This window comes from Strongylocentrotus purpuratus, unplaced genomic scaffold (genome assembly GCF_000002235.5).
Source record: "Strongylocentrotus purpuratus isolate Spur 01 unplaced genomic scaffold, Spur_5.0 spur5_scaffold_14, whole genome shotgun sequence".
NCBI lineage: Eukaryota > Metazoa > Echinodermata > Echinoidea > Camarodonta > Strongylocentrotidae > Strongylocentrotus > Strongylocentrotus purpuratus.
Window position 1 is genome coordinate 21,429,706 of NW_022145599.1, and position 26,610 is coordinate 21,456,315.

Below are 26,610 nucleotides of genomic sequence, written 5' to 3' on the forward strand. Positions count from 1 at the left end.
AAAAAACAAAAGAAGGAAGAAAAGGGGGGAAAGAGGGGGAAAAAAGGGGGGAGAAGGGGGAAAAAGAAGGGAAAAAAAAGAATGAAATAAAATGGGAAAGGTATCAAACTATGCTCATCTGACCGTAATTAAATGCCTAAAACCCCTTGACTTCCGGTGGCTCTGCCCCCTGGACCCCACCTAGGGCCCTAAGGCGGACGGCTGTATGCTAATCTGACGGTAATATAATGCTTAAAACTCCTGAGCTTCTGAGGTCTCGGCCCCCTGGACCTCACGCCAATTAGTGTCCTGCCAGTGTCACAAAATAATAAGGTATCAAAATATTTTCATCTGACCGTAATTAAATGCCTAAAACCCCTAAGTTTCCGTGGCTCCACCCCCTCGACCCCAACAGGGGCCCTAAGGCGGGCTCCTGCATGCCTGCCTGACCGTTATAAAATTCCTTAAACCCCTGAGCTTCTTGGGGCTTCGCCCCCTGGACCCCACGCCAATTAGTTACCTGCCAGGAAAAGGAAACAAAATAGAAAAGAAAGATAAGAGAAGGTAAAAGAGAAGAAGAGAGGAAAAGCGAGAAAGAATCGCTACACTGATTACGAAATAAGAACCTGAGAGGATGTTATCGTTGGTAGAACAATACAAAAACCAGTTTTGTAAAAATATTAGAGATGAATTATTAAATGAAAGGATAGGGACTGTGTGAATATCAAGAAGAAAATCACTATTGCTATCGCTCGTGACGGCTATCTTAAAGATTCTGAAGTTCTAAAACTCGAGAGCGTCCGGGGGTTCCTTAGGTCCTTAGCTCCTCCGGGAGTGGCCCTCATCCGCAAAGATAAAAGTGATTCCTAAGACAACCCTTTGTTCTATAAAATTGTCCATAAGAGAGTGAATGTCCTTCTATCGCTCAAGACGGCTATTTTGAAGGTTCAGAATTGCTAAAACTCGAGAACGTCTGGGGCTCTGCACCACAATTGGGGCCTTAAGGCGGGCCCTTGGTCCCCATCCAGAAATGCTAGGGCAGCGCGCTTTGCGCAAACGTTGGTTCCCCCCCCCCTCCGAAATCCTAGATCCGCCGATGCATATTAATTCGTAGATATAAGTTGTTGTTGTTGGTAGTAGTTTTATGGCATTCATTCGGTACTGAATATATACGCCATATCTTCAGTTATATAAGAAAATTAAGTTATCAGTAAAGAACACTAAAAGAAAAATTTGTAATAATATAATAAATTAATCAGTATCGCAATTTATTAGGAGTTTCTAGATGGTCTACAACTTCGTATTTCTGCTTTTGTTTGTATACGTTTAATCTGGTCAGCCCGGTTTCGATTGCATAGAAATCTAGCTTTGCTCGATCTGAAACCACAGAACTGTAAAATATAACAGTTCTGTATCAGAAACAGGCTTCTCGGCTACTCGGCGTGCGTGCGCAGTTATCTTTTTATTTCGTAGATAGACCCTTTATTATAACGTTTAAAATATATCGCCAAATTGATGTACACATGGCAGGGAATATAGGTACACACTATGCAGCTCTCTGATTGGTCCGATGGTATCCAATATCTACCACAAACGTTGAGCAAGCCATTGTCTGTAAAGCTCCTTCAGCAGGAACACACCCGCTCTATAACATCCCAAACATAAATCAATTACGACCAGCCGCCAGATTGTAGTGTCGTACATGGACCTATTGCACTTAAAGAATTTTCAATTTGTTATTTGTGTGCAAAAAAGCACCCTTCCACGTTTTTCCTCTTTGGAAAATAACTGTTGGTGCCGTAAACTTCAAGATTGTTGTTCGACTGAAAAAGTATCTATACAAGATAAGAGCAGAGAACAATTTATATAAAGGTAAGACGAATCAAGGGTCATATGGGGTTTAATCATAGAATCCGATGATAATGTTCGATTGTATTGGATAACAAATTTATCAATATTTGAATTGTATACATAAATATTTCAAAGAAATACCAGACAAAACTAACATGAAATATGAATGTATTTTTTGTAAGGGACGTGGGGAATCAACATTTCCCATTTCTTAGAAATCTCAATTTTGTTATGTCTACCTTATATTGATGACCTCATGTGTTATTAAAAACATTAAGAATGTTTCGCAAAGCGTTCCCCATCAAACTAATTTCGTTATCCCTATCCTTATATGTAAGCCAATCCAGTAGTTTCAGGGTTTCATCTTCATCTTTCTACATCACTTTTCGTAAGAGTGAGAAAACGGGTTTACTTTTACAGTGCTGAATCCCTTGATTTCTATTCTTTCTGACTATACAATAGATGCAGAGACATACATCCGCTGTTACCCTGACAACCATGATCTTACTTCTCTGCACTTCATTCGTCATTGGTGAGAGTTAGAATGAATTTATTCCTTTTTAAAAAAATTAATTAGGAGCATAATCACGGGCTACATCAGCTACCTTGGGGGCAAATGTCCAATTTGAGGGTTTTGAGACATTTGATATAGTAAAAGTTTGTTTGGTATCAACGTGTTCAGGTGACCTCCCTGCACACATTCCAGGTGGAATTCTTGAAAAATATTCTGCTGAGAAACAGTTGTACTATATTTCAAAATAGCCGCCATGCAAATATTGAACAGTTTGAAGATTACATTTTTAACATAACCACAAATCACAAATAATCACCTAAAAGTCACCTAAAAGTCTCTAACGACTCCTCTTAAGCCCCTTTCACACCGGATCTGCGTAGAGTTGCGTAGTGTTGCGTACCGACTACGCCGAAGTTAAGCTGCGTACTCATGAATAAATTGATGCTTCGGCGTAGTCCCTGCGTAGGTTTTGCGTAGGCTTGCGTATAGTTACGTACCCTGTGCGTAGGCACCGCGTACCTACGGCGTAGGCAATTGGCGTAGGGTTACGTACGCTTGCGTAGGCCTGGCGTAGGGTTGCGTAGGCCTGGCGTAGGGTTGCCAAAAGTGGCATTTGGTACACGGTTTTGACCGTTATTTTTTCAATTTTTTTAGTAGGTATTAACAACTGCTGAGGCTAATTTGCAGTAATGTTACATTGTTCAAGATACTATTTTCCAAAAAATGCAGGCATTTTTGTGGATGTACTACATTATTATTCTCATTCACAAGGGTAATAAATGAACTTTCTGTTGATGTACATTGCAAGGTCACATGATGTGATTCGATACCTCAAAACGCCAACAAAAGAGCGCTTATTTTGATTTGTGAATAAATGTGGACAGAAGTCTGATATTTGTTGACCATATCCCTTTTTTTCACTCATTTGTAAATATCATTCCATAACAGTTTCCTGAAAGTTTGAAGACGATAGCTGTTGTCCTTTGTCCGTAGCGTATATGTATGTGACAATGTAATGATATAAGTGTTAGTCATTTATTACTTCTGACATACACACTCACTCAGTCTCACTAACAGAGTGAGACAAAATTATTTCATTGCTCATTTCAATTAAACAAAATTATTTTACAAACATACAAACAGGGCCATAAACGTACACACAAGCAAACAAACCGACACAAGTACATACAGATTTCCACAAAACATAATAACATTTCGCATTAGGCATCAGTTTGTGAGTCTTATCTCTGTTTATTATATCAACAGCCTGAGATGTCAACATCACAAATTGAATAAACCATAACAAGCAAAACATGTCAGTCTGAAAATCCTTGTAGTAGTACAAACATAATTACCAGCAAGAATACAACATAAAGTCAAAGAAACACTTTTTCTTCATGAACAGAATAAATGTGAGAACGCACACATTTAAACAAAAATAGCATTTCCCTTCAAAATAATGATCAATACCTGCCAAGTTTACATCCAGGTATATACAACAAAAAATCTTTATACGTTTTTAATGCTTCGTCGGACTGGCGTAGGGTAGCGTATTGTTGCGTAGGCTTAGCGTACAGTTGCGTAGGCTTGGCGTACAGTTGCGTAGGCTTGGCGTACAGTTGCGTAGGCTTGGCGTACAGTTGCGTAGTTTCTGTGTAGAAAGTCTACGCCGAAGGTACGCGAAAAAGTATAAACATGTTTAATTTTTTGCGTTCATCTCGCGTACCCATTTTCGTCCCTCCGCGTACAGTTGCGTAGGGTTGCGTACGATCGGCGTAGGGTTGCGTACGATCGGCGTAGTCGCTACGCAACTCTACGCAACTCTACGCAACTCTACGCAAGGCCCGGTGTGAAAGCCCCTTTAAACACCGCTCCCTTATTTCGCATCCCCTCTTTTCATATTCAAATTAAACACCTTCGACTCAACGCATGCCAGATAGCAATTAGTGTTCCCACGTATTGCCGTATAAACAACATTTGCCAGCTATACGATGTAACGCTGGCAAATACATGTTGCAATTGTTTTTGGTCAAACTCTTTTCTGACCCGACTAAGTATAGAATCTCATATTTTTTTGGCTTAAGTCTAAGTTAGGTGATCGTGGTAGTAAAGAAAGGTAGGGAGGTAGAATCATGATTGTTTGGGAGATGGTTCCCTTATAGGGAGCCGGAACCGGTCAAAAATAAAACTACCTGTTATGTCGTGATTCGAATGAAGACACGACAGGTAGTTAAATGTTTTTGACCGGTTCCTGATCAACCCTCTTTCTGCTTCCCCATGTTTGGCCAATTAAACTGATGGCATGTGTCCCCATCACTTCTTCGGTACCCTTCCCGGACCAGTGACATAAGACAAATTTGAGTAGGGGGTGGCAGCACGGGGGAACTTCCGTAACAAATGCAGAAATGTGGAGTGTGGAGAGGAGAAGGATGAGAGTGTGTGTGTGGGAGAGAGAGAGGGAGAGGGAGAGAGAAAGAGAGAGAGAGAGGGAGAAAGAGAGAGAGAGAGAGAGAGAGAGAGAGCAGAAGATGCGTATTCTAGTGGTCTCCGAACATAATTATTCAGATTGAACTCCGTTGAACGAAAGTAATGAGATTATTTTTTAGTATTGATTCTTTGTTGTTTCCTTGCGATCTTGTTTTTTGTGTGTATACAAGTCAACTTTACATTTTGTGTATTTAATGACGTATTAACATTCTGTACAGTGCGTCCAAGAAAAAACGAAACCGAGAACTATCGATGTTTTATCATAACTTAGTCACATTTATAATTAATAAATGACAGATATTTGAAAAGCTTAGATCCTCCTCTTTCATTTGATACTACTCGCATAATGCATATTTCACGCATGAGTGATTAAAATGAATTTGAAGAGAGGAAACCAAAAAGTCATTTGGCGGACGGTATCTGAATTTCAACGAGAAAAATCACGTTTCCAGAAAGTTGAGTATCTGCCCTTCCATATGACACCTCAATCGGGAAAATGACAAAGTTCTGTTTGTTTAAAGTATTGCTTGTATTTCCATAATTTTATCAAACGAATTCGTTTTCACTGGCTGCCTGCAGTAGCAACAAGCAAAATTGACAAAAGACTTAACTCCGCTTCGTTGACAATCAGCCATGCATAATGTCTTTCGACTACGGCTGATTGTCAACGAAACGGAGTTAAGTCTTTTGTTAATTCCGTTTGTTGCTACGGCAGTCAGCCAGTGAAAACGAATTTGTTTAATACAATATGGAAATGCAAGCACTACTTTAAACAAACAGAACTCTGTTATTCCTATTTTATTTTTCCTGATTGAGGTGTCATAGGAAAGGGTACATACTCAACTTTCTGGAAATGTGATTTTCTCTTTGAAATTAAGATACCGTCCGCCAAATGACTTTTTGGTTTCCTCTCTTCAAATTAATTTTAATCACTCATGCGTGAAATATGCATTATACGAGTAGTATCAAATGAAAGAGGAGGATCTAAGCTTTACAAATATGTGTGATTTGTCAATTATAATTGTGAATAAGTAATGATAAAACATCGATAATTCTCGATCTCGTTTTTTCTGGGACGCACTGTATATGTGTATGTGTTTCAGCTCACGCTCAGGGGTCTACAAACATGGCCGATGAAGTGTTGCATACGGAGGATAATCATTGCCAGCCGATTCTTGTAAATGGTGAATTGATGCCCACAGTGCCAGAATACATGCCCTCGTTTCCCGCCGTATTGAAGGGTATTAAACGACATTTCGTTTGCAAGTTAGCTGGTGAGTTTTAGGTTTATAGTGATGATCATAACAGTTATGATATGTCAGTCCAACTTGTAGATTGATTTAAAATATCATAACTCTTGAACAATAATGATGATTATACAATTTAGAACCTATCAACCACTAAAATGTATGCATGAGTTAGAAATTGAGACATTTCTGAGGTCAGAGAGGAGTCAATGTCGAAATATTTTCAGACGTAGAAATATGCAATAGTATATAAAGGATAGGCGTTAAGAATCATGATCTTTTCACACAGTCATGCTCACACAGGAAGTGGGTGATTTCGGTGCAAATGGAAATTGTCAAAGATTGTCCAAGGCACTGCCGCCGAAAGCATGGAAGGCCCATTATTAATAATTATGTACGAGTACGAGTACGTTTAAGCATCCCCTTCCTTCCTTCCTCGCTTACCACCATCCCCATATCATATTGCTTTAAGAATTAACTACTACACAACACGCCACAACGAAGTACACAACGGAATCCACCACGACACATCCTACCACAACTACTCGTAAGAAAACTTCATTTATTTTTTTGTCGCTCTTTTCTCTCTTTGTTCTCTCTCTATCTCCCTCCCTCCCTCCCTCCCACCTCACTCCGTCTCTCCCTCTCTCCCCCTCTCCCCCTTATCTTTCTTCCTCTTTGTCCCTCTCTCTCTTTCTCTTCATGTCTCCTTTCTTGTACAACGTAATGTGTTGCACTAATCTGTTTTTCTCAAAAATCTAATCTTCACAAAGTAGAAATTAACATCTTTATTTTTGTTATCTCACGAAATCTAAATGTCTTCAGGTGTATCATAAGGTGTTTATATCATATTTCTTCTTCAGAATCAACTACAACACAAGACGCCACAACGATGTCCACCACGGAATCCACCACCTCACATTATACCACAACTACTCGTAAGAAAACTTCATTTACACCATCTCGATCTATGGTTGGGGCCTTGGGGCGGGGCGTGGGTATTTCCGTTGCCACTTGAACTAGCTGTGTCGATGCGAGTATCACTAAGCGACAGTTCCCCTAGGGAGGTGTCGCCCTTCAGCGCTGGTAGTGGCTCGGTAGAATGGTGTTATAATGTGCCACGCCCTTCACGCCATTTTCCGGCAAAGAAATGATAACGCGTCCCGGAAAGAAACGCAACATTGACTTCCTTTAGCCATTTCTTCTTCTCTTCTCTATCCTTTTATATCGTCTATGACGTATATTTTCTAACTTTCTAGATTTTTTTCTCTGCTGGAAAACGACATATCTATTGTCTTGAAAAGACAGCATTTTTACCAAAAGATGACGTGGCAAATCCTTCATTTGGGGGCCGTCTCGATGGGCACGTTCAATTTGTGGGTTTTCCGTACCGAAATATCTCCTGAGATAATCTTTTGGGACATCCATAGCATTCTCATTGGGGCAATAAGGTACTCCGACAATCTAAAGTTGTTTCTCCGAGAAAAACGTTCCAGTTTATTTTCAGCTAACTCTGCCATCTGCAGACGGGTTTCATGGGTCAAAATGCGGGCTTCTAAGTCATTCCCCTTTATTCCCCTTCTTCTTTTATGTGTATGTTTTTTGTATGTTTTTTCTGAAACCCCCCCCCCTTTTGAGTTTTTTTTGCCAATGGCTGACCTACAAAAGATGACCTTACCCCCCCCCCCCCCAACGGAACGGAATGTCAAATTTTCAAATTTCGAGACCCAAAAAAATTTAAAAAATTATCCTCTTACCAACCCCCCCCCCCCCCCCCCCCTCTCCCACTGAGCGACTTTTCGGCCGGTTTTCACATTTTTGGGAGCAAAATAATAAAACTGAGTCGATTTTAAACTAACCCCCCCCCCCCCCCCCCCTTGAAAAAAAATCCTGCGTACGCCACTGAGTACGAGCATCTTGGAAGGCTAGAGCTTCCTCAAAATTAGAAAGCATTGAACGAATGTCAGAAATTCCTTTCCGAACAAATATTGTACTTCAAAGTTTGAAGGGGCCGGGTTGGTTGGAGTGTCGGAAGATGCGAGCTGACAGGGATCTGTCCCGATAGTCCCAGTTGAGGTCCCGCTTCGAAGGTTGAGCGGGATGATTTGCTTTTTTGCCAAGTAGCTAAGCGTGCGAATAAGGGAGCTCCCGAAAATCACGTCACTCTTTATAGCGACTATCGTAACGCAAGATCCTTACGGGTAAAATGGGTGACTATTTTGGGACAGTCTCATACTAGAGGTCTTATTCCTTCGTTCTATTTATTATGAAAGATCAAATTGAGGGAGAAATCCGGCTGGTTGACGGTTACAGCTCAGACGAAGGCAGGGTTGAGATCTTCCATGAAGGACAATGGGGGACAGTCTGTGATGACAGTTGGGATGACTCTGATGCGAGGGTAGTTTGTCGACAGCTTGGATACTCAGGCAATGTTGGTGTAGCCAGGAGTCGTGCAACATACGGACAGGGATCTGGCCCGATATACCTCGATGATGTCGGCTGTTCGGGAAAGGAATCCAGGTTGACTGATTGCAGTAATGGCGGATGGGGCAACCAAAACTGCGATCATTCTGAAGATGCTGGAGTTTACTGTGGAGGTAGGTTGCAACCATTCATACTTAGGATATTTACAGTGCCTTTTCTTGTAGATACAAAGAACCCCTGTTCGTAGATACATGTACATTTTTCCAACGTGTAGGCGAACTTATCATTCCAATATTTTGTGTAAATATCTTCAACACTGATGCAGAGAGCTCCTAATATCTTCATGGGGACTTCTTCTTCGACTTAAAGAGAAGTTGAGTTCTGGGAATAGGTGAAAAATAATTTGTGAGCGTTATCATTGTCATTATGCAAGTGTAGAAGAACATCAGATAACAATTAATGTTCCCTGAAAAGCATGGCTCTTCAAATGTCTTAATATTCTAAATATGGCATATAACAGCATAAAAATCGGGACGGATTTTTACGCCACATGTTCGTGCAGTTCCATATACGTATTTCTGTGTACAGTGTTTGTAACTTTACCGAGACTGGGCCAAATTTTTTATCATTTTAATGACTCAAGAACCTTGCAGTACACACCATATTTACATATGCTAGATCATTAACCTTTTCTGATCGATTCCACACCGTTTCTTTCACAATGCAATCGCATGACCAGAACTCAACTTAATCTTTAATCGCACACTTTGTCTAAACTAGAACCAGAGCATTTTTTTTTTGGGGGGGGGGGCAGAAAAACATTATTTATTTTTCACTTCTTATGCTTTTGTAATAAAGTCGCAACCTTTTTCTCATGACAAAATGTGGTCCTTGAACCTAAAAAGAAAAATTGATACAAGTTTTTAGGAGGCATCAGACATCCCATACCGAAGAAAATTTTGTCTGTTTTTATATTATTTGTGTGTGTTAAAGTAATGTTCAGTCTCATTACTTTCTACTGGCAAAGATTTTAGATTGAGGTACATGGCATGAAGTCGACCCGGCTTTCGAGTTAGTTTTGGGGACTCTCGGGGCTAACCCGACGACTATACGGTCGAACTTTTGACCCTTTTTTGGCAATGAGGGGTGAAATCATACGGGTAAAATAGGGTTACTGTTTTGGGAGAGTCTCATACTATACAGTGCGTCCCAGAAAAAACGAAACAGAGAATTATCGACGTTTTATCATAACTTAGTCACAATTATAATTAATAAATGACACATAATTTGGAAAGCTTAGATCCTTCTCTTTCGTTTGATGCAACTCCTTTGATGCATATTTCACGCATGAGTGATAACAAATGAATTTGAAGAGAGGAAACCAAAAAGTCATTGGGCGGACGGTATTTGAATTTCAAAGAGAAAAATCACATTTCTGAAAAGTTGAGTTACTGCTCTTTTATATGACACCTCAATCAGGAAAAATGAGCAAGGAATGACAAAGTTCTGTTTGTTTAAAGTAGTGCTTGCATTTCCATAATTTTATCAAACGAATTCGTTTTCACTGGCTGCTTGCCGTAGCAACTAGCAGAGTTGACAAAAGACTTAACTCCGTTTCGTTGACAATCAGCCATGCATAATGTCTTTCGACTACGGCTGATTGTCAACGAAACGGAGTTAAGTTTTTTGTTAATTCCGTTTGTTGCTACGTACGGCAGGCAGCCAGTGAAAACAAATTCGTTTAATAAAATTATGGAAATGCAATCAATACTTGAAACAAATAGAACTTTGTTATTCCTAGCTAATTTTTCCTGACTGAGGTGTCATATGGAAGGGCAGATACTCAACTTTCTGGAAATGTGATTTTCTCTTTGAAATGTAGATTCCGTCCGCCAAATGACTCTTTGTTTTCCTCTCTTCAAATTCATTTTAATCACTCATGCGTGAAATATGCAACATATGAGTTGCATCAAATGAAAGAGGAAGATCTAAGTTTTACAGATATGTGTCATTTATTAATTATAAATTAATTGTGATTAAGTTATAATAAAACATCGATAATTCTCGTTTTCGTTTTCGTTTTTTTCTGTTACGCACTGTATAGAGGTCTTATTCCTTCGTTTTATTGTTTTGAAAGATAAAATTGAGGGAAAAATCCGGCTGGTTGACGGTTACAGTTCAGACGAAGGCAGGGTTGAGATCAGCTTCCATGAAGGTCAATGGGGGACAGTCTGTGATGACGGTTGGGATGACTCTGATGCGAGGGTAGTTTGTCGACAGCTTGGATACTCAGGCAATGTTGGTGTAGCCAGGAGTCGTGCAACATACGGACAGGGATCTGGCCCGATATACCTCGATGATGTCGGCTGTTCGGGAAATGAATCCAGGTTGACTGATTGTAGTAATGGCGGATGGAACAACCACTACTGCGGACACGCTGAAGATGCTGGAGTTGACTGCTCGATCTGAGTGATGTGATATTTTAGAACCCTCTTTCGTAGATTAATGTACATTCATCCACTGGAAAGGTGAACTAGTATTGTTCCAATGGTAAGTATAACAAAATAAAAAATAAAAATCTTTTGAGATTCCGATATCTTTAATGAAAAATTCTTCTTGGACGGATACGCATAAACTCTAGGTAAACATTTTGTAGTCGATAAGTTTAATTCAAATATTCAGTCTTTGGGCCAGGTCATGAATATATTGAGAAAAGTCTTGAAGATAATGAATATGTATATATATCATGTGACAGATGAAGATTTTTTTTTTTTTTTTTTGAGGGGGGGGGGGGGGTGGAATAAATGGCAACCAGCGCTTATTCACTGAGCTCTGTGTTATTATTATCTTTGATAAGTTTTTTTTCTTATCTGTCTGTAAATAATAAGATTTTAACTTATTAATAAGCCAGTTCACGGTTGCAGTCTGAGCATGAGCAGATAAAGGTCATTGCAGAACAAATTTTGAAATTAACGGAGACGAAATACTGGATTCGTGCTCATGAAAGTTATGTAACATTATACATTCATGCACATTCAGTGCACTCCATGATACACAGGTGGAAGTATTCTTTGAAAAGGGGAAACAAAGGCTATTTCTATAGCACCTCCATCGCTGTAGGAGTGATTATTTCAAAATGTACAAAGTGGGACCTCTTCATGGTTTTAAGATCTGTGGATATTCGGGGTCATTGCAGTAATGTGCTAACCGTGAACTGGTCTATTGTGTATATGTCGGGGACCCCACTGGAAATAAGCTTTCATGGGTTTGTTCAAGCTGACTTAATTTTTATCTGTTATTCTTACATATTGTTGTATGTTGAGGCTTGGCGAATAAAATCAATCAATCAATAAGATATGTCATTTTTTTTAAACGCCGAGGTTTTTCGATGTCATAAAAGTGGGGGTTCGATCAAATACACAAAGTGTGCCTACAAATTTAAGAAAAATTGCGTTGTAAATATTGCTGGTAGAATATTTAATTTCGGACTTTTACAATCTCTCGCTCTCCAGCACTGTGTATATACCGGCATTAGCTGCCCCGCTGTAGATAAACTTATGCCGATATGAACTCATCTTAAAGGAAGAATGCTTGAAAGTCACATTTCTACGTATTGCAGCATATATTTTCTAGAATATAGGCTAATGCTGAAGTTATCGGGGTTGCTTTAGAGAAACGATGGAAATGATACGTTCTTATCTTGTTCATGTTATGTCTTGTTGAGGTTTTACTTTTAATTGATATGCTCCTTTTATATTCTGTTTAGATTTCCAATATGAAATTAATGGAACCATGTGAACCACGAGATACGAACCGAAATTTTCAGACATTGTTAGTAACAAGTCTGTATGCATGATATAAACTCCTTGAAGTGATAGGCTATTATCATGTTTGCTCAAATACTTGCAATCCTGTCCATACTCATAAATAAGAGTTTCATATCTTGGCCACACAAAAGCATGAAACATTATAATAGCCCAATGTCAATATGTACGGAATTTGAATGCAGTCTCGTAAATTTTGAGAATGCATGAACAGCAGAAGCTATCGAATTATTTACCTAAGTAAGTAAACCGATTAGAGACACTTGTATAAAAAAATCACTATGAATTATTTGTTAATCATATATGCTACTTGTACATAATATTTCAGTATAATTATATTAATAACTTATTTTATTCAAATGTGTTGTTCATAGGTGTTACTGACGATGACGAAGATCTAATCTTCTGATACACTTTACGGTGTGAACATAAATATACCTTCATCAGTTTATATTATGTATACTGTAGAGTGCAAAATATGTATCTGTATTTGGAATATTTATTTAATTATAATGAACATAAATGAATTCCTAGTATTCTAATAGTCAGATAATAGGGTATGTTATAGTGCTTTCGTATGGATGATATAGGCCTCTACATGCTCAGCATCGGTCAAGACTACATTTCAATTAGAAATATGACTTTCGATGCAAAACGTTTTCCTTTACTCTTATTCCTTCTTTGCTGTTGGTTGCTGTGAAATTATTAAAATTAAGCTGTTTTTACAGCATGTGTTACACCTAACAAGAGAGAATCCATTGTTATGATTGTGCATTATGTTTTCGAACCAAATAATGCTAAATGCGGTTGGAAGAAGGTTGGGAAAGTGGGACGATTTCCAAACAGTAGTTTGTTCTGTATGTCCATGGGTTAATGGCTTTATCCAAGTATTCAATAAACTTTTAATGTCTTTCTGTGAAGAAACATTCAAAATATAGACACAGAAGATACACACTAAATAAATACAAAGTAGTGATAGAGCAAGTTTGGTTAATGCTCACCAATGTACTCTGATTATCGACATTATGTCCGGGGGATTAATTCTGTTACATAATTCATTTAGGCAAACAGTGCAAATCTAAATATTGGATAATCATTTCCACTGAATCTACTATCGTACACAAATAATATGATTAATTTTGTATTACTTGTGGCCGTCCCCCCCCCCCTCCCCCGAAAGAAAAAAAAAAGACATGAAATACCCCCCTAAATGAAACCATTATTTGGTAACAAACAAATGAGATGAGCAGAATGATCACCATGGAGACCAGGAGTGCAATGAATCATTATCCATTAGATGAACCATGGCATGAACACCTCTAAAGTATAAATGTTGAACAGCGAATTTCTTTCTACTATGATTAGGATAAGTGGGTGATCATAAAATGATAAATGCATTGAGGAGAAAGAGCACGCATATAGTAACGTACGCATAGTGATGTGTATCAGTCATTCAAAAACATTTCCCGCCATTCGAGACCAATATGCAATGCTAAAATGGAACAACAATAAAAGACGGGAAAAAAGTAGAAATAAAATGGCCTCCATGGTTGACGACGTCACTTTATCATTCAAATAAACAAAATAATGACAATGGTGAAGCTCGGATCATGGGCGAGCTAAAACCTATATATCAACAAAATCAAATGTTTCATTTATAAATAATTGTGTTAAATTGAACTGAGAAAGAAAAAAAATGGCCTCCAATAAGAGGAAGACCCACGAAAAGAAGAAGAAGAAGAAGAAGAAGAAGAAGAAGAAGAAGAAGAAGAAGACCAAGAGTATTAAAAAAGGTTGAATGAAATAAGACAAGATAATGAATGACATAAAGATGAAGAATAAAAGACGAAGGGAGAAGGTACGAGAGCTTGAAGATGAGAGGGAGATGACGAGAGGGAAATTCGAAGGAGGGAGGAAGGGACTCGTAGGTGGAAGAGCTAGAGAGACACAGAGACAAGATGGGGAGACAGAAAGAGAGAGAGAATACAGAGAGAAGGAGGAACAGATAGACAGGGACAATGAGAGAGAGGGAGAGAGAGAGAGAGAGAGAGAGAGGGGGAGGGGGGGGGAGAGAATCAGAGAGAGGATATGGATGGCGTGAGGGATGTTGGTAGGCGTATCTCGAATAAAGACTTGAATAACGTACATAGAAATATCTCGTAATGGGCCTCACATTTTGAATTTCATCCCCTGTAAGGGTCTTAGTTTGATGTTTAATCAAATAATTCATGCTTGCGAGTACATTAGGGTATATACAATGCACACAAGATAAGTCGCAATGGGATAATAAACGAGACTTGTCGAGTTCGTGACAGATCGCAAAAAATCATTTAAATGAGAGGAAGAATTTAGACCTCTACCACAAACCTACCTCTACCTGTCACCACCACCATATCTCTACCTCTACCTCAACCACCACCCTACCTATACCATCACCGTACCTCTATATACCACTACTCTACAACTACCACTACCACCGTCCATACCTCTTCCACCACCATACCTCGACCTCTACCTCTATCACCACCTACCTCTACAACCACAATACCTCTACCACCATCCCACCAATTCTTGTTATGAGTAAGATATTCTCCCAGGTGTGACAAATAAGAACAAAAATTGCAATACCCCCCCCCCCCCCCCACCAAAAAAAAAAAAAAAAAAAAAAAAATGCAGAATCTTTAAATGGCCAGCATACTTCCCGTGAAAAAAATTATGTCAAAAGAAGGTTTTAGATTTGTTTTCTTAGACACCCCATTTTGGGATACAGCATCCGAACAAGCAAATATATATGAACATGTACATACAAATAAAAAGAGACAAGGTATATCAAAATTGTGATTTGATATCCCCCGAACAGGCAAAATAGAACAACTGGAATGTTCCCCCCCCCATCCCCCCCCCCCCCCCCATTGACTCTCTATGCTTTGCTGGAGTGCTTTGTAGGTGCTCAGCTTACTGAAAAAATTCACGTCAAATATTCACGTCTGCGTCTCATATTTTCTCCCTTCAGGACCATTGAGTACAGAAAAAATGAAAAAAATGACCAAACAAAGGTATATACGTCATTTTTTTTCTTTCTTCACGTCTTGGACGTTAAAAAAAAAAAAAAAATGTTGCATAGGTATACGCCAAATTTTCGTGTTTGCGTGTCCCTTAGGAGCCACCATACTTCCCCAATTACAATTAGAAATTACATTTAATGGAGGATCAAGGACTTTGTCTCACGAGTCAAGAAACCCGTGTCGATATTACCGCACGACTGACATCGCGAAACTCTAAAGAGGGGATTCCCCTAGTAGTCGTATGAATTCAGACCCTTGATATAGATGAGTGTACGAGCAGTTACTCCGTTTGAAAAAACTTCACTTTATTACTTTGTTTAGGAAAATATATTTATATTCATATATATCGAGCATTTATGTGATCATCATAGAAATACTGATATATATTTAAATATTTGAATAAAGCGGCAATGATACTATTTATTATTGCAAGTGAATGCTGAACTATCATGTAATTTGGGTGTATTTTACTCTGTTGAGTGTTTGACAAGCACAAAGAATGTGCATTGGCGTGTGTTCAACCACGGACCTAATACAAATTAGGTCCATGGTTCAACCGAGTATCGCTGGTCTATGTGATTGGCTCTGTTTTATTATTAACACCTATGGAAAATTGGAAATAGTATCACTGATTTTAGTTATTTTTAACAGTTTTCACCACTCGGATTCCTTATAACTTTTCTTTACATGATACTAAGTATATTTTTTTATAACAGTTGAAATATTTCTGTGGCAATTTGTAATAGGTCATCTCCGTAAAGTGACTACTATTACAATGCCAATGCCAATGTAAAATTTTCCAAAAGGGAGGCCATTGGGAAACTCTTGAATACAATGAATACCAAAGCTTCTGGAAGAAAGCCGTCTCTTGATTTAAGCTATAGCAACTATGTATTATTCTCTCATTTCCTGATACATTATTATATACACATATGCATATATATGTACATTTACACTGATATGCATATATAACAATGCTACTATATATTCATATACATGTATATACATACAGTTATAGCGCATTATTGTGTGTATTGAATAATAATAATGATAGTAGGCCTATATACATGTTTATACATATTTTATACATAATAGTTAAGCGCATTATCGTGTGTACTATTCCGTTCTCAAGCCCATGGGTCTGCAATTATCGTATTCATTCATTCATGTTTTAACGAAATACTCCAGTGCACCTGCCCCAAGACTATGTGGAAATCTGCCAGTGCACGAACAATACCGCTCACCGGTCGATGATTATAATAATTTATGATAAATTATTTTGAGGAGCGCCGGAACGCTGCAAACTCGCAGCGATCAAAGTCCACATCATTTGCATATCCCGCCAAGTTCGGAATCCCAGCGCAGCATATAAATACGGTCGGGATCCACTTGGCAGCCACAATATTGTATTCTTCAGACTACAATCATGCCACCCAAATCATCTGCAACCGGAGTAGGAAAGAAGGGATCGAAGAAGGCTAAGGCCCCTAGGCCTAGCGGTGACAAGAAGAGGAGACGAAAACGTAAGGAAAGCTACGGAATCTACATCTACAAGGTTCTGAAGCAGGTCCACCCCGACACCGGTATCTCCAGCCGTGCCATGTCCATCATGAACAGCTTCGTCAACGATGTCTTCGAGCGCATCGCCGCCGAGGCTTCCCGTCTTGCCCACTACAACAAGAAGTCTACCATCACCAGCCGTGAGGTCCAGACCGCTGTCCGTCTTCTCCTCCCCGGAGAGCTGGCTAAGCATGCCGTCTCTGAGGGCACCAAGGCTGTCACCAAGTACACCACCTCCAAGTAAATGGGTCTTCGCCACATTTACTACAAACGGCTCTTTTCAGAGCCACCAAAACTCCAAGAAAGATCACTAGATCTAGATAAACTTATCAATAATATGTATTTATGTTATACTGCTCGACATGAAACCTCAAAAACGAACGGTCTCATTATACTAGGTCCTATATCGCCTAACTATAGGTAGAGGAAATATCTACTTAAAAACTAAGGAAAATTAGGAATAAGAGGTACCACTATGATAATCATAGGCATAAATCTATCTTTAACTTCCATTCCATTTTCAATCAAATTCATACTTATTTTTTATTTATTTTATTTATTTATTTATTTATTTATTTATTTATTTTTTTTTTTTTTTTTGGGGGGGGGGTCTCGAAATTTGAAAATATGACATTTTGTTCCGTTGAGGGGGGGGGGTGAGGTCACCTTTTTTTAGGTCAGCCATTGGCATAATTTTATTTTATTTTTTGTTTTTTAATTAAAAAATAAATAAATACAAAAAATCACAAGGGGTGGGGTTTGCTCTAACATACACACATAAAAAACCCGAAGGGGGGTTCAACCCCCCCCCCCCCACCCCTGCGTACGCGACTGCTCGTCTGAATACAGTTTTCCCCCTCCCGCGCAAAGCGCGGAAGCTTATACATTTCAATAAATCATTAGAGAAAGAAGACGATTCGTTGTACCGTTTTTTACTCTTAATCCTCGTCTAAATTCATCCTCCCGAGCAAAGTTCGGAAGCTTTTACGTTTCATTATATCATTAGAGAAAGAAGACGGTTCGTTGTATCGTTCTCGACTCTTAATCCTCGTCTGTATTCAGTTTTCAAAAAATTTCAAAAAAAAATTGTCTGCTCCTTTTTCTTCATACGTCCTCTTTCTTTTCTCTCCTCTTCTTTTGGCCGGCTTTTTTTTGGTTGGGGCCGCCCCCACTGCCTCCCTGGCTACGCGCCTTCGGTTAGATGAACACCTTGTCCGCCCCCGGAAACTCATGGGTTTAGGGCAAAATACGGTCAGATAAGCATTCAGGGACCCGCCTCAGTGCCCCTGGTGGGGTCGAGGGTGTGGAAACCCCTGAATTCCAAGGGGTTTCAGGCATTTGATTACGGTCAGATAAACATATTTTTATACCTTATTTGTGACACTGGCAGGACACTGATTGGCGTGAGGTCCAGCGGGCGGACCCCCAGAAGCTCATGGGTTTTAGGCATTACATTACTGTCAGATTAGCATCCAGTGGGGTCCAGTGGGCAGAGCCTCCGGAAGCTCAGGGGGTTTAGGCGTTTAATTACGGTCAGATGGGCAATTTTTGTTACCTTATTTTGTTGTGAAACTGGTAGTTAACTATTTTTTCTTTCTTGCTCTCTTTCTTTTTATTTCTCCTTAAAATGCTTTTCCAAAACAAATTGGGGGGGGGGGGGGGAGCTGGAGGCTCCCGATCCCCGCCGTTCAGCGGGCCCTGACATGTAGGCATCTCAAGAAGCATATTTCTTGCCTGGCTGTTAACTTACAAACGCATAAAAAAAGTATAATTTACTTAAGAATGAGGAAAAATCTCGGAAAATTATGTCATTTCAGCATCATGTGTAAACCACCGTTATGGAATTAGAAATAAACCACGTTTAAATTTAATTTCCCCCGAGCCCCCTCCCCGATCAATACGCCAGTGCCCCCCCCCCCCCGATCTACACTTTGTTGACGGAAAAATCGCAACTGATCTCCCCTACCTTTATTATTTCCCTTTTTTTCCTTTCCCTTTCCCTCTCCTTCCTTCTCTCTCTTTAAGGTTTGATGGGGGGGGGGGAGGGGGAGACAAGGTCATTTCGGCCCCCACCCTTCTCCACACGTTGTTGGCGGGATTAACTGCAAATGATCTATTTCCCCTTCTTTTCACCTTTTTTTCCGGTCCCTTTTAGCTCTCCTTTTTTCCCTTTCCTTCTTTCTCTCTTTTTTTTAGCGGGGCGGGGGGAGGCAAGGGCATTTTTCCCCACCCCCACCCCGATCCACAACTTGTTGGCGGAAAAATTGCAACTGATACCCCCTTCTTTCTATTTCCTTCCTTCTCTCTTATTTTTTTGATTGGGGGAGGGGGAGGCGACAGCCTGGGAGGCGAGGCTCTTTCGCCCCCCCATCACTTCTTCCCCTTTTCTTTTCTTCTTCCTCTTCTTTCTTTCCCTTTCTCTCCTCTTTCCCTTCTTTTCTTCTCTCTCTCTCTCTCTCTCTCTCTCTCTTTTTCCCTCCTTTTTTACCCTTCTTTTTTTTCCTTCTTTTTTTTCCTTCTTTTTCCCCCCTCCTTTTCCCCCCTTTTTCCCCTTTTTTTTCCCAGGGGGAGGGGGGCCGGGCCCCCGGGCCCCCTGGATCCGCCACTGAATCCTTACGTAATACCTATTGTTCAGGGGGGTGAATGAATAGATCATCCCCCTGAACAATAGGTATCAATTACAGAACTACGCCCATGTAATTTCAAAGAGTTGCATAACATTTTGTTCTACCCGACACTTGAATGGATTGACAATTCGGTTCAAGAGCGCCCCTGTACGATGTGTCTCAATTTAGTGTTTCTGTGTTTCTGAGTGGTCTGTAGGCACCGTGCGCTACAAAATAAGATCACTGCGCACTCACGCCGAGTAGCCGAGAAGCCTGTTTCAAATGGGTTTCAAATCGGGGCAAAGCTAGTTTTCCATGCAACCGAAACCGGGCTGACCAGATTAAACTTATAAAAAAGCAGAAACACGAAGTTGCAAACCATCCAAAGACTCCTAATAAATAGCGTTACTGACTAATTAATTATGTCATTACAAATCTTTATTCTCAGTTTTCTTATATATAATTGATTTTCTTATAAAACTGAAGATATGGCGTATATATTCAATACTGAATGAACGCCATTAAACTATTACCAACAACAACAACCACCACATAAAAGTTAACTGTTTTCTCATCACCTTTGAACCCGGCTTTGAACATGCATGTTTGTTATTTTTTTATACTTTGTATGAAGTTAATAAAGTTATCATATTTCTTCAGATTAAAATATAGAGAATCTAAGCATTATAGGCATAATATATTTATGACAGAGAGGGGAGTGGAGTGTGGAAAATGATGACGAATTATGATGATGATCGACGTGACACAACCCTTTTGAACTTGCTCACACACACTGACAACACACATACCACGCCCGACACCCCCTCTCTTTTCTTTCTTTTCTTGTAGATTATGCCTGGTTTATAATTATAAAACGTTATTTCTCATATTTCGTCGGCGTTATTATCGACGAATCCGTAGAGTAATATAGATAATAATTTTCAAGTAATGCCGACGAGTTTTGTTTGTATTTGACTAGTGTGCCACCCCCACCCCACCCCCCCCCCCCCACACACACTCTCTCTCTCTCTCTCTCTCTCTCTCTCTCTCTCTCTCTCTCTGTATCTCTTTCTCTCTCATGTATAAGCCCTACTCCACTGCTGTAATCATAATGACAGGCAATAAACGCTGAGCAATCGAACCATAGCTGACTTTGCCCAGGCGAGGCTTTTTCCTTTGACCTTTACCCTGAAATAAGGTCACTGATTCCTTAGAGGGTTGCGGTTTCGTCTAGTCTGGCGGTCGCGTGTCACATAGCGCCTAGTCTACACGTACAGACCTTGGTCGTAGAATCCTATAAATCCGTAGCCTGGATGATAAAACAAAGGTAAGCAAGTTAGTCCTAAACAATAATCCACAGACTGATGTGTTTTGTCATTAATTTTAAATCACATTCAGACAATCCTCCAACGAGGCATCGTTTCGCTTGCCAAGACACCCATTTAACAATTTTAAAACCTGAACTCACTGGTATAATATTCAATTCAATTCAATTCAGAACTTTATTTCAGACTCAGCTGCACAAGCCAGAGGTCCATAAAACATAGATATATAGGGAAAAGAGCTAAGTATAATAAATCTTACAAAGAGTATACGAAACTAACTGTGCTACGTACATACAATCTTAAATATAAGTGTAATATTAGCATGACTAAATAGCCTACCAACCACGCTGATCAAGTACTAATAATTATTGGCCATTTCTTCTGAATACTACGGCATATGAGCTCCCTTAAAAAGTATGTAAACTGACGAGTGGCAGTGATAAACGGCATGCGGTGGGGGCTGGCTGGGCACTCCCCACGGCCCCGAAAAAGAGGGCCCTATAAAGTATTTTACGAAATTAAGAATGCCGAAAATGACGGGCATTTCTGCCCACGAACATCACCGCCTGCTCCATCTATCGCTAAATTTTGTGTGATGACTGATTGGAACTATCGGCCCGTTTTAAAAATGATATGACATAAAAACCGTGAGTGGTAATGAAGACATAATCAATATTATTATTGGGAATTATCTTTCATTCCCAATTATAATAAAACAGTAACATAAGCGAGGTAAAAGGAAAAGGATCTAGACTTAAACAGTTGATGTCCGAATCAACTAAGCTCTACGCCTAATAAAAGGACTATCAATAATATTAAAACCTGTCAATTATTGCAAGTAATTATTTTTATAGGCCTAGATTTTATGCACAATAAATATTTAATCGAAGTTTGGATGGTCATGAAAAGTTCATGACGAATATATACGACCAAGGATAACCTCACACGTAAATCAAGAGTTTTGCCAATCTGATGCTTTACTCAAATTGAACACAAAGCAGTGATTTACATTTAACTGAAACCGGCTAGACACAATACTAGAAATGAAAAACAGCGGCTCGAATAGCCGACACTATACAAATAAGGGGTGAAAATCACGCAGCTGCGTGCCATTGCCCTTTGTACTGCTGCAGCGGCGACCCTGATTGGTCTATGTCACATGGCCCAGCGGTAAATTCGGATCCGCCAAAATGGTATATATTTGTAGCTCGCACCTTAATAAACCATCAGTTCAATCCTTTGTGAGCTTTTGTTGTGACTCGTGACAAACGAATCATCATGTCTGGACGTGGAAAAGGAGGTGGAAAGGCCCGTGCCAAGGCTAAGAGCCGATCTGCTCGTGCAGGACTTCAGTTCCCAGTTGGTCGTGTTCACCGATTCCTTCGCAAGGGGAACTACGCTGCCCGGGTTGGAGCTGGAGCCCCGGTCTACCTGGCTGCCGTGCTCGAGTACCTTGCAGCTGAGATCCTCGAGCTGGCTGGCAACGCCGCCCGCGACAACAAGAAGACGAGGATCATCCCCCGTCACTTGCAACTGGCTGTCCGCAATGACGAGGAGTTGAACAAGCTTCTCAGTGGAGTCACCATCGCCCAGGGTGGTGTCCTCCCCAACATCCAGGCTGTCCTTCTCCCCAAGAAGACCTCAAAGGCCTCCAAGTAAATGCTGCACTAGAACATGACTTGGCATCACCAGCTTTGCCAAACCAAACGGCTCTTTTCAGAGCCACCAAACCTTCAAGAAAGATTAATAAGATCATCTCTGATTTTTATTATGATTTTATTTAGTCACACGCCAGCTATAAGTGTTGGTGTTGTAAAAAGAGCCTCTATTATTAGCACCATTCATTTTCTTCGTGTTTCCAAATGATTATTGAATGTGATTAACAACTTTCCATTAAAAACTTATCAAATGACAAGAAGGGTGATTGACTATACTAAGATATATTTGAAAAAAACAATATTTTCTAATACTGCATTCGATTCCAATGTATTATCTAGGGATATAGGCAATCTAACCAGGAGTGTCGCTAAAGTAGGGGGTGGGGGGGGGGGGGGGGGGGGGTGGGGGGAGGGAGTGTAACTTTTAAAGGCCAAGTCCACTCCAAAAATAACTTCCTATCAATAGAAGCAGAAAATCAGACAAACCAATCAAAAAAAGTTTGAGCAATATCGGATAGCTAATAAGAAAGTTAAGAATTTTTGAAAAAGTATGTAAAACTATAGAACAATGAAAATCACAAGAGAAATTGGAAATTCACTCATGAGTCTGTGAGGTAATGTCCTCACTATCCACTCATTGTTTTCTTTATATTGATAATATAAATTTTATATTTCCCCCCTAAGAATCTTATTTATTCACACCAGCATCCAAGTTAGATTGAAAGTATGTTGTTGTGTGGATGCAATAATATAGTGTAATTTTTTTCAGTTAAATCATGAAAAATGTGAATTTTGATAAACTATTTAGATAAAAATTAATAATTATGAATATACAATATTCAGAAAATAGTATAAATTCTTCAAAGTTCATAAAAGATTTTGTGCAATGTCATGCACACAATATGATACAAATCATATAACCTTGGCGAAGGCAAGAGGAAATTAAGTTTTGGGGGATAAAAAGAGAAATTATTGGGATTAAACTATACAAATCAATTGATAAATAGTGAGGACATGACGTCACAAACTGATAACCAAATTTGTGTAGTGATTTCCATTGTCCTATAGTTTTACATACTTTTTTTTCAAAAATTCATAACTTCCTTATCAGTAACCCGATTTTGCCCAAACTTTTTTTGATTGGTTTGTCTGACTCTTCTGCTTCTATTGAAAGTAAGTTATTTTTGGAGTGGACTTGCCCATTGATTATGCTCCTGCCATGTCGCTGATTCAACAAAGACCTTATGATAAACTATTGATCTGAGTATTCTTTTTTTTTTTTGCTATTCCTTTGATCTGATAGTTTTGTTTATTTGTTTATTCCTATTCAAGTATTACCCGAAAAGTATTTACATGACTCTTGCCCAAAACGTCACAACACATTCTTCCGCTTTCCGCTGATAATCGAATACAAAATAATATGTTAGAGCAATTTAAAATTTTCAAATCACTAAAAATGATTTATATCTATAACGATTCAACAAAATATTTATAAATTATAACAATATGATTTCAAATACGATTCATTTTTTATAAATAATTGAAAAATTATACTGTTTGTACAATTTTAGTTTCAAAGATAATCAAGAATACATTAACGAGAAAAGATTATTTATATTATTCTTAATATAATATTGACGCCTATAATCCATGACCTTTAAAAAATATACAACCCTCCCCGGTTAAAGGTTGTGACTTTTGACCACTTTTGACGGGGATTGATCTCGGTTAGCTGCGCGCCGACTTCGGTCACTAAGTTAAAGGGGAAGTCCACCCTGAAATTAAGTTAGTTTTAATAGGAGTAGAAAAATTAGAGAAACAAGTCAGTGAAAGTTTGAGCAAATTCCGATTAAAAATAAGGAAGTTAGGATTTTTGAAGTTGTGATCAATCAAACCCAAATTGGCAACTCTATGACGTATCATGCGAGCTCAACTTCCATTTGCTCAGTACTAAAAAAATCTAAAATTTTCATTTTCCCTCAAGAAAAATTTCAACCATACATGCACCCTAAATATAATAATTGCAAATATGTTTCTATACTCCCCCTGCAAGGAACAAATTTATATTCCGTCATCAATAACGAAGAAAACATGATTTTATGGAATATTATGCACAAAGCAAATGAAGGAGAGCTCGTATAATAAGTCACAGAGTTGCCAATTTGTATTTGATTGATCACAACTTCAATAATTCATAACTTTCTTATTTTCATTCAGAATTTGCTCAAACTTTCACTCACCTGATTTTCTTATTATTCTGCCTCTATCGAAACAAACTTATTTTGGGGGTGGACTTTCCCTTTAATGATGAAATGACAGATGGTTGCCGTTAAACATTCTTCAGATTTCTGTCCCGACCGTACCTATCCAAAAGCCTTGGCCATCTCTTCCGCCCATGAAGGGAACGGCTGGGGCTACCCAACGACTCCACGCTCGTATGGGCCGACGTTCGATGTGAAAATCGAAAGCTCGCTAATATTTCGGTTTTGTAAGCGAATTGTACAGTATAGTAATTACACTCAAAAATACATGAACATTGTACGTGCTTGATATTGGTTTTGTAACTGGACATTGGACAACAATTCATCGAAAGTGAGGGTCGCTATTCATAATACGAAATGAGGGTCGCTATCAGGCCAGTGGCGAATTTACGGTTTGGCGTAAATCTGTCAGAGTTAAATATGCCAATTAGTATTAGGGAAGAAACATTGCCAGGGGTAGAAAAAATGTCAGAAGTTACAGTGACAACTCTTTCTCATGAATTCAGAAGCACATGATACAACATTCAGCGGGGCAACACTTTGATTATTGAATGTGATTAACAAATTTCCATTAAAAACATTAAAATAAACTAAAATATTATCATCAATTATTGATAGCTGTTAAAGTTAAAACCGTAACTAATTTTCTGTTTATTCTTTTTCTTGTTCTTGTTAATGTTATTATTGTTGTTGTATTTATTATTATTCATTTTATTACTACGTGTATTATGATTATTATTATTATCATTTCATTTTTAGTATTGTCATCATTATTTTTATCACTATTATTATCATTATTTCTATTATTAGCATTATTACTATTATTAGCATTATTATTAGTACTATCATTCTAATCATACTGATTTTTTTCTTCACTTTTAGTATATTTCATTTGTTGGCTTCCCTTTGTTTTTAGGGGGGGGGGGTTGAACTTTTAATTAGGCTCCTGCCATGGCGCTGATTCAACAAAGACCTTATGATAAACTGTTGATCTGGGTATTCTTTTTTTTTGCTATTCCTTTGATCTGATATTTTTTACTGCATTTGTTTATTCCTATTCAAGTACTACCTGAAAAGTATTTACATGAATCTTGCCCAAAACGTCACAACACATTTTTCCGCGTTCCTCTGATGATCGATTACAAATATGCTAAAGCAATTTGAAATGTGCTGTGTTTAAATCACTTAAAATAATTTATTTCTATAACGATTCAACAAAATATATTATAAATTATAACAATATAATTTTTAGTACAATTAATTTGTATAAATAATCGAAAACCATACTGTTGTATAATTTTTATTTTACAGATAATCAAAAATACATTAACGAGAAAAGATTATGTATATTATTCTTTATATAATATTGACCACTTAATACGTTGACCTTCAAAGAATATGCAACCCTACCGTGAAAGGGTTGCGACTTTTGACCACTTTTGACGGGGATTGATTTCGGTTAGCTGCCGATTTCGGTCACTAAATTAACGATGAAATGACAGATTGTCCCTACCTATCCAATAGTATCCTTCGGTCCATGAAGGGAACGGCTTGGACTAGGCTGCGCAACGTCTCCACGCCGGTGGAGGTCAGTGCTCCCATAGACCTAGGTCTATGGTGCTCCACACTCGTAGTATAGTACCTGACGTTCGGTGCGAAAAATCGAAAGCTCGCTAATATTTCGGTTTTGCAAGCAAAATTGTACAATAATCAGTCATTACCAAAGACATAGAGTAAATTGTACGTTCTTGGCCTTCGTATTGTAACTTAAGGACATTGGACAACAATTCATCGAAAGAGGGCGACATT

At 38.8% G+C, this 26,610-nt stretch overlaps 3 protein-coding genes across 3 annotated transcripts; all 3 read left to right on the top strand.

The window, feature by feature from the left end:
- The first annotated feature begins 6,565 nt into the window (after window positions 1-6,565).
- On the top strand, window positions 6,566-11,248 carry LOC115923754 (deleted in malignant brain tumors 1 protein-like). The gene is made up of 4 exons (XM_030985049.1): window positions 6,566-6,625; window positions 6,942-7,016; window positions 8,352-8,675; window positions 10,640-11,248. The coding sequence occupies exons 2-4, from the start codon at window positions 6,971-6,973 to the stop codon at window positions 10,969-10,971; spliced, it is 702 nt and encodes a 233-aa protein (XP_030840909.1). The 5' UTR covers window positions 6,566-6,625; window positions 6,942-6,970; the 3' UTR covers window positions 10,972-11,248.
- A 5,569-nt stretch (window positions 11,249-16,817) lies between these two features.
- Window positions 16,818-17,195, top strand: LOC763473 (late histone H2B.L3-like). The gene has a single exon (XM_030985050.1). The coding sequence runs from the start codon at window positions 16,818-16,820 to the stop codon at window positions 17,193-17,195; it is 378 nt and encodes a 125-aa protein (XP_030840910.1).
- A 4,965-nt stretch (window positions 17,196-22,160) lies between these two features.
- On the top strand, window positions 22,161-22,541 carry LOC585168 (late histone H2A.L3-like). Its single transcript, XM_785005.2, has one exon. The coding sequence runs from the start codon at window positions 22,161-22,163 to the stop codon at window positions 22,539-22,541; it is 381 nt and encodes a 126-aa protein (XP_790098.1).
- The last annotated feature ends 4,069 nt before the right edge of the window (window positions 22,542-26,610 follow it).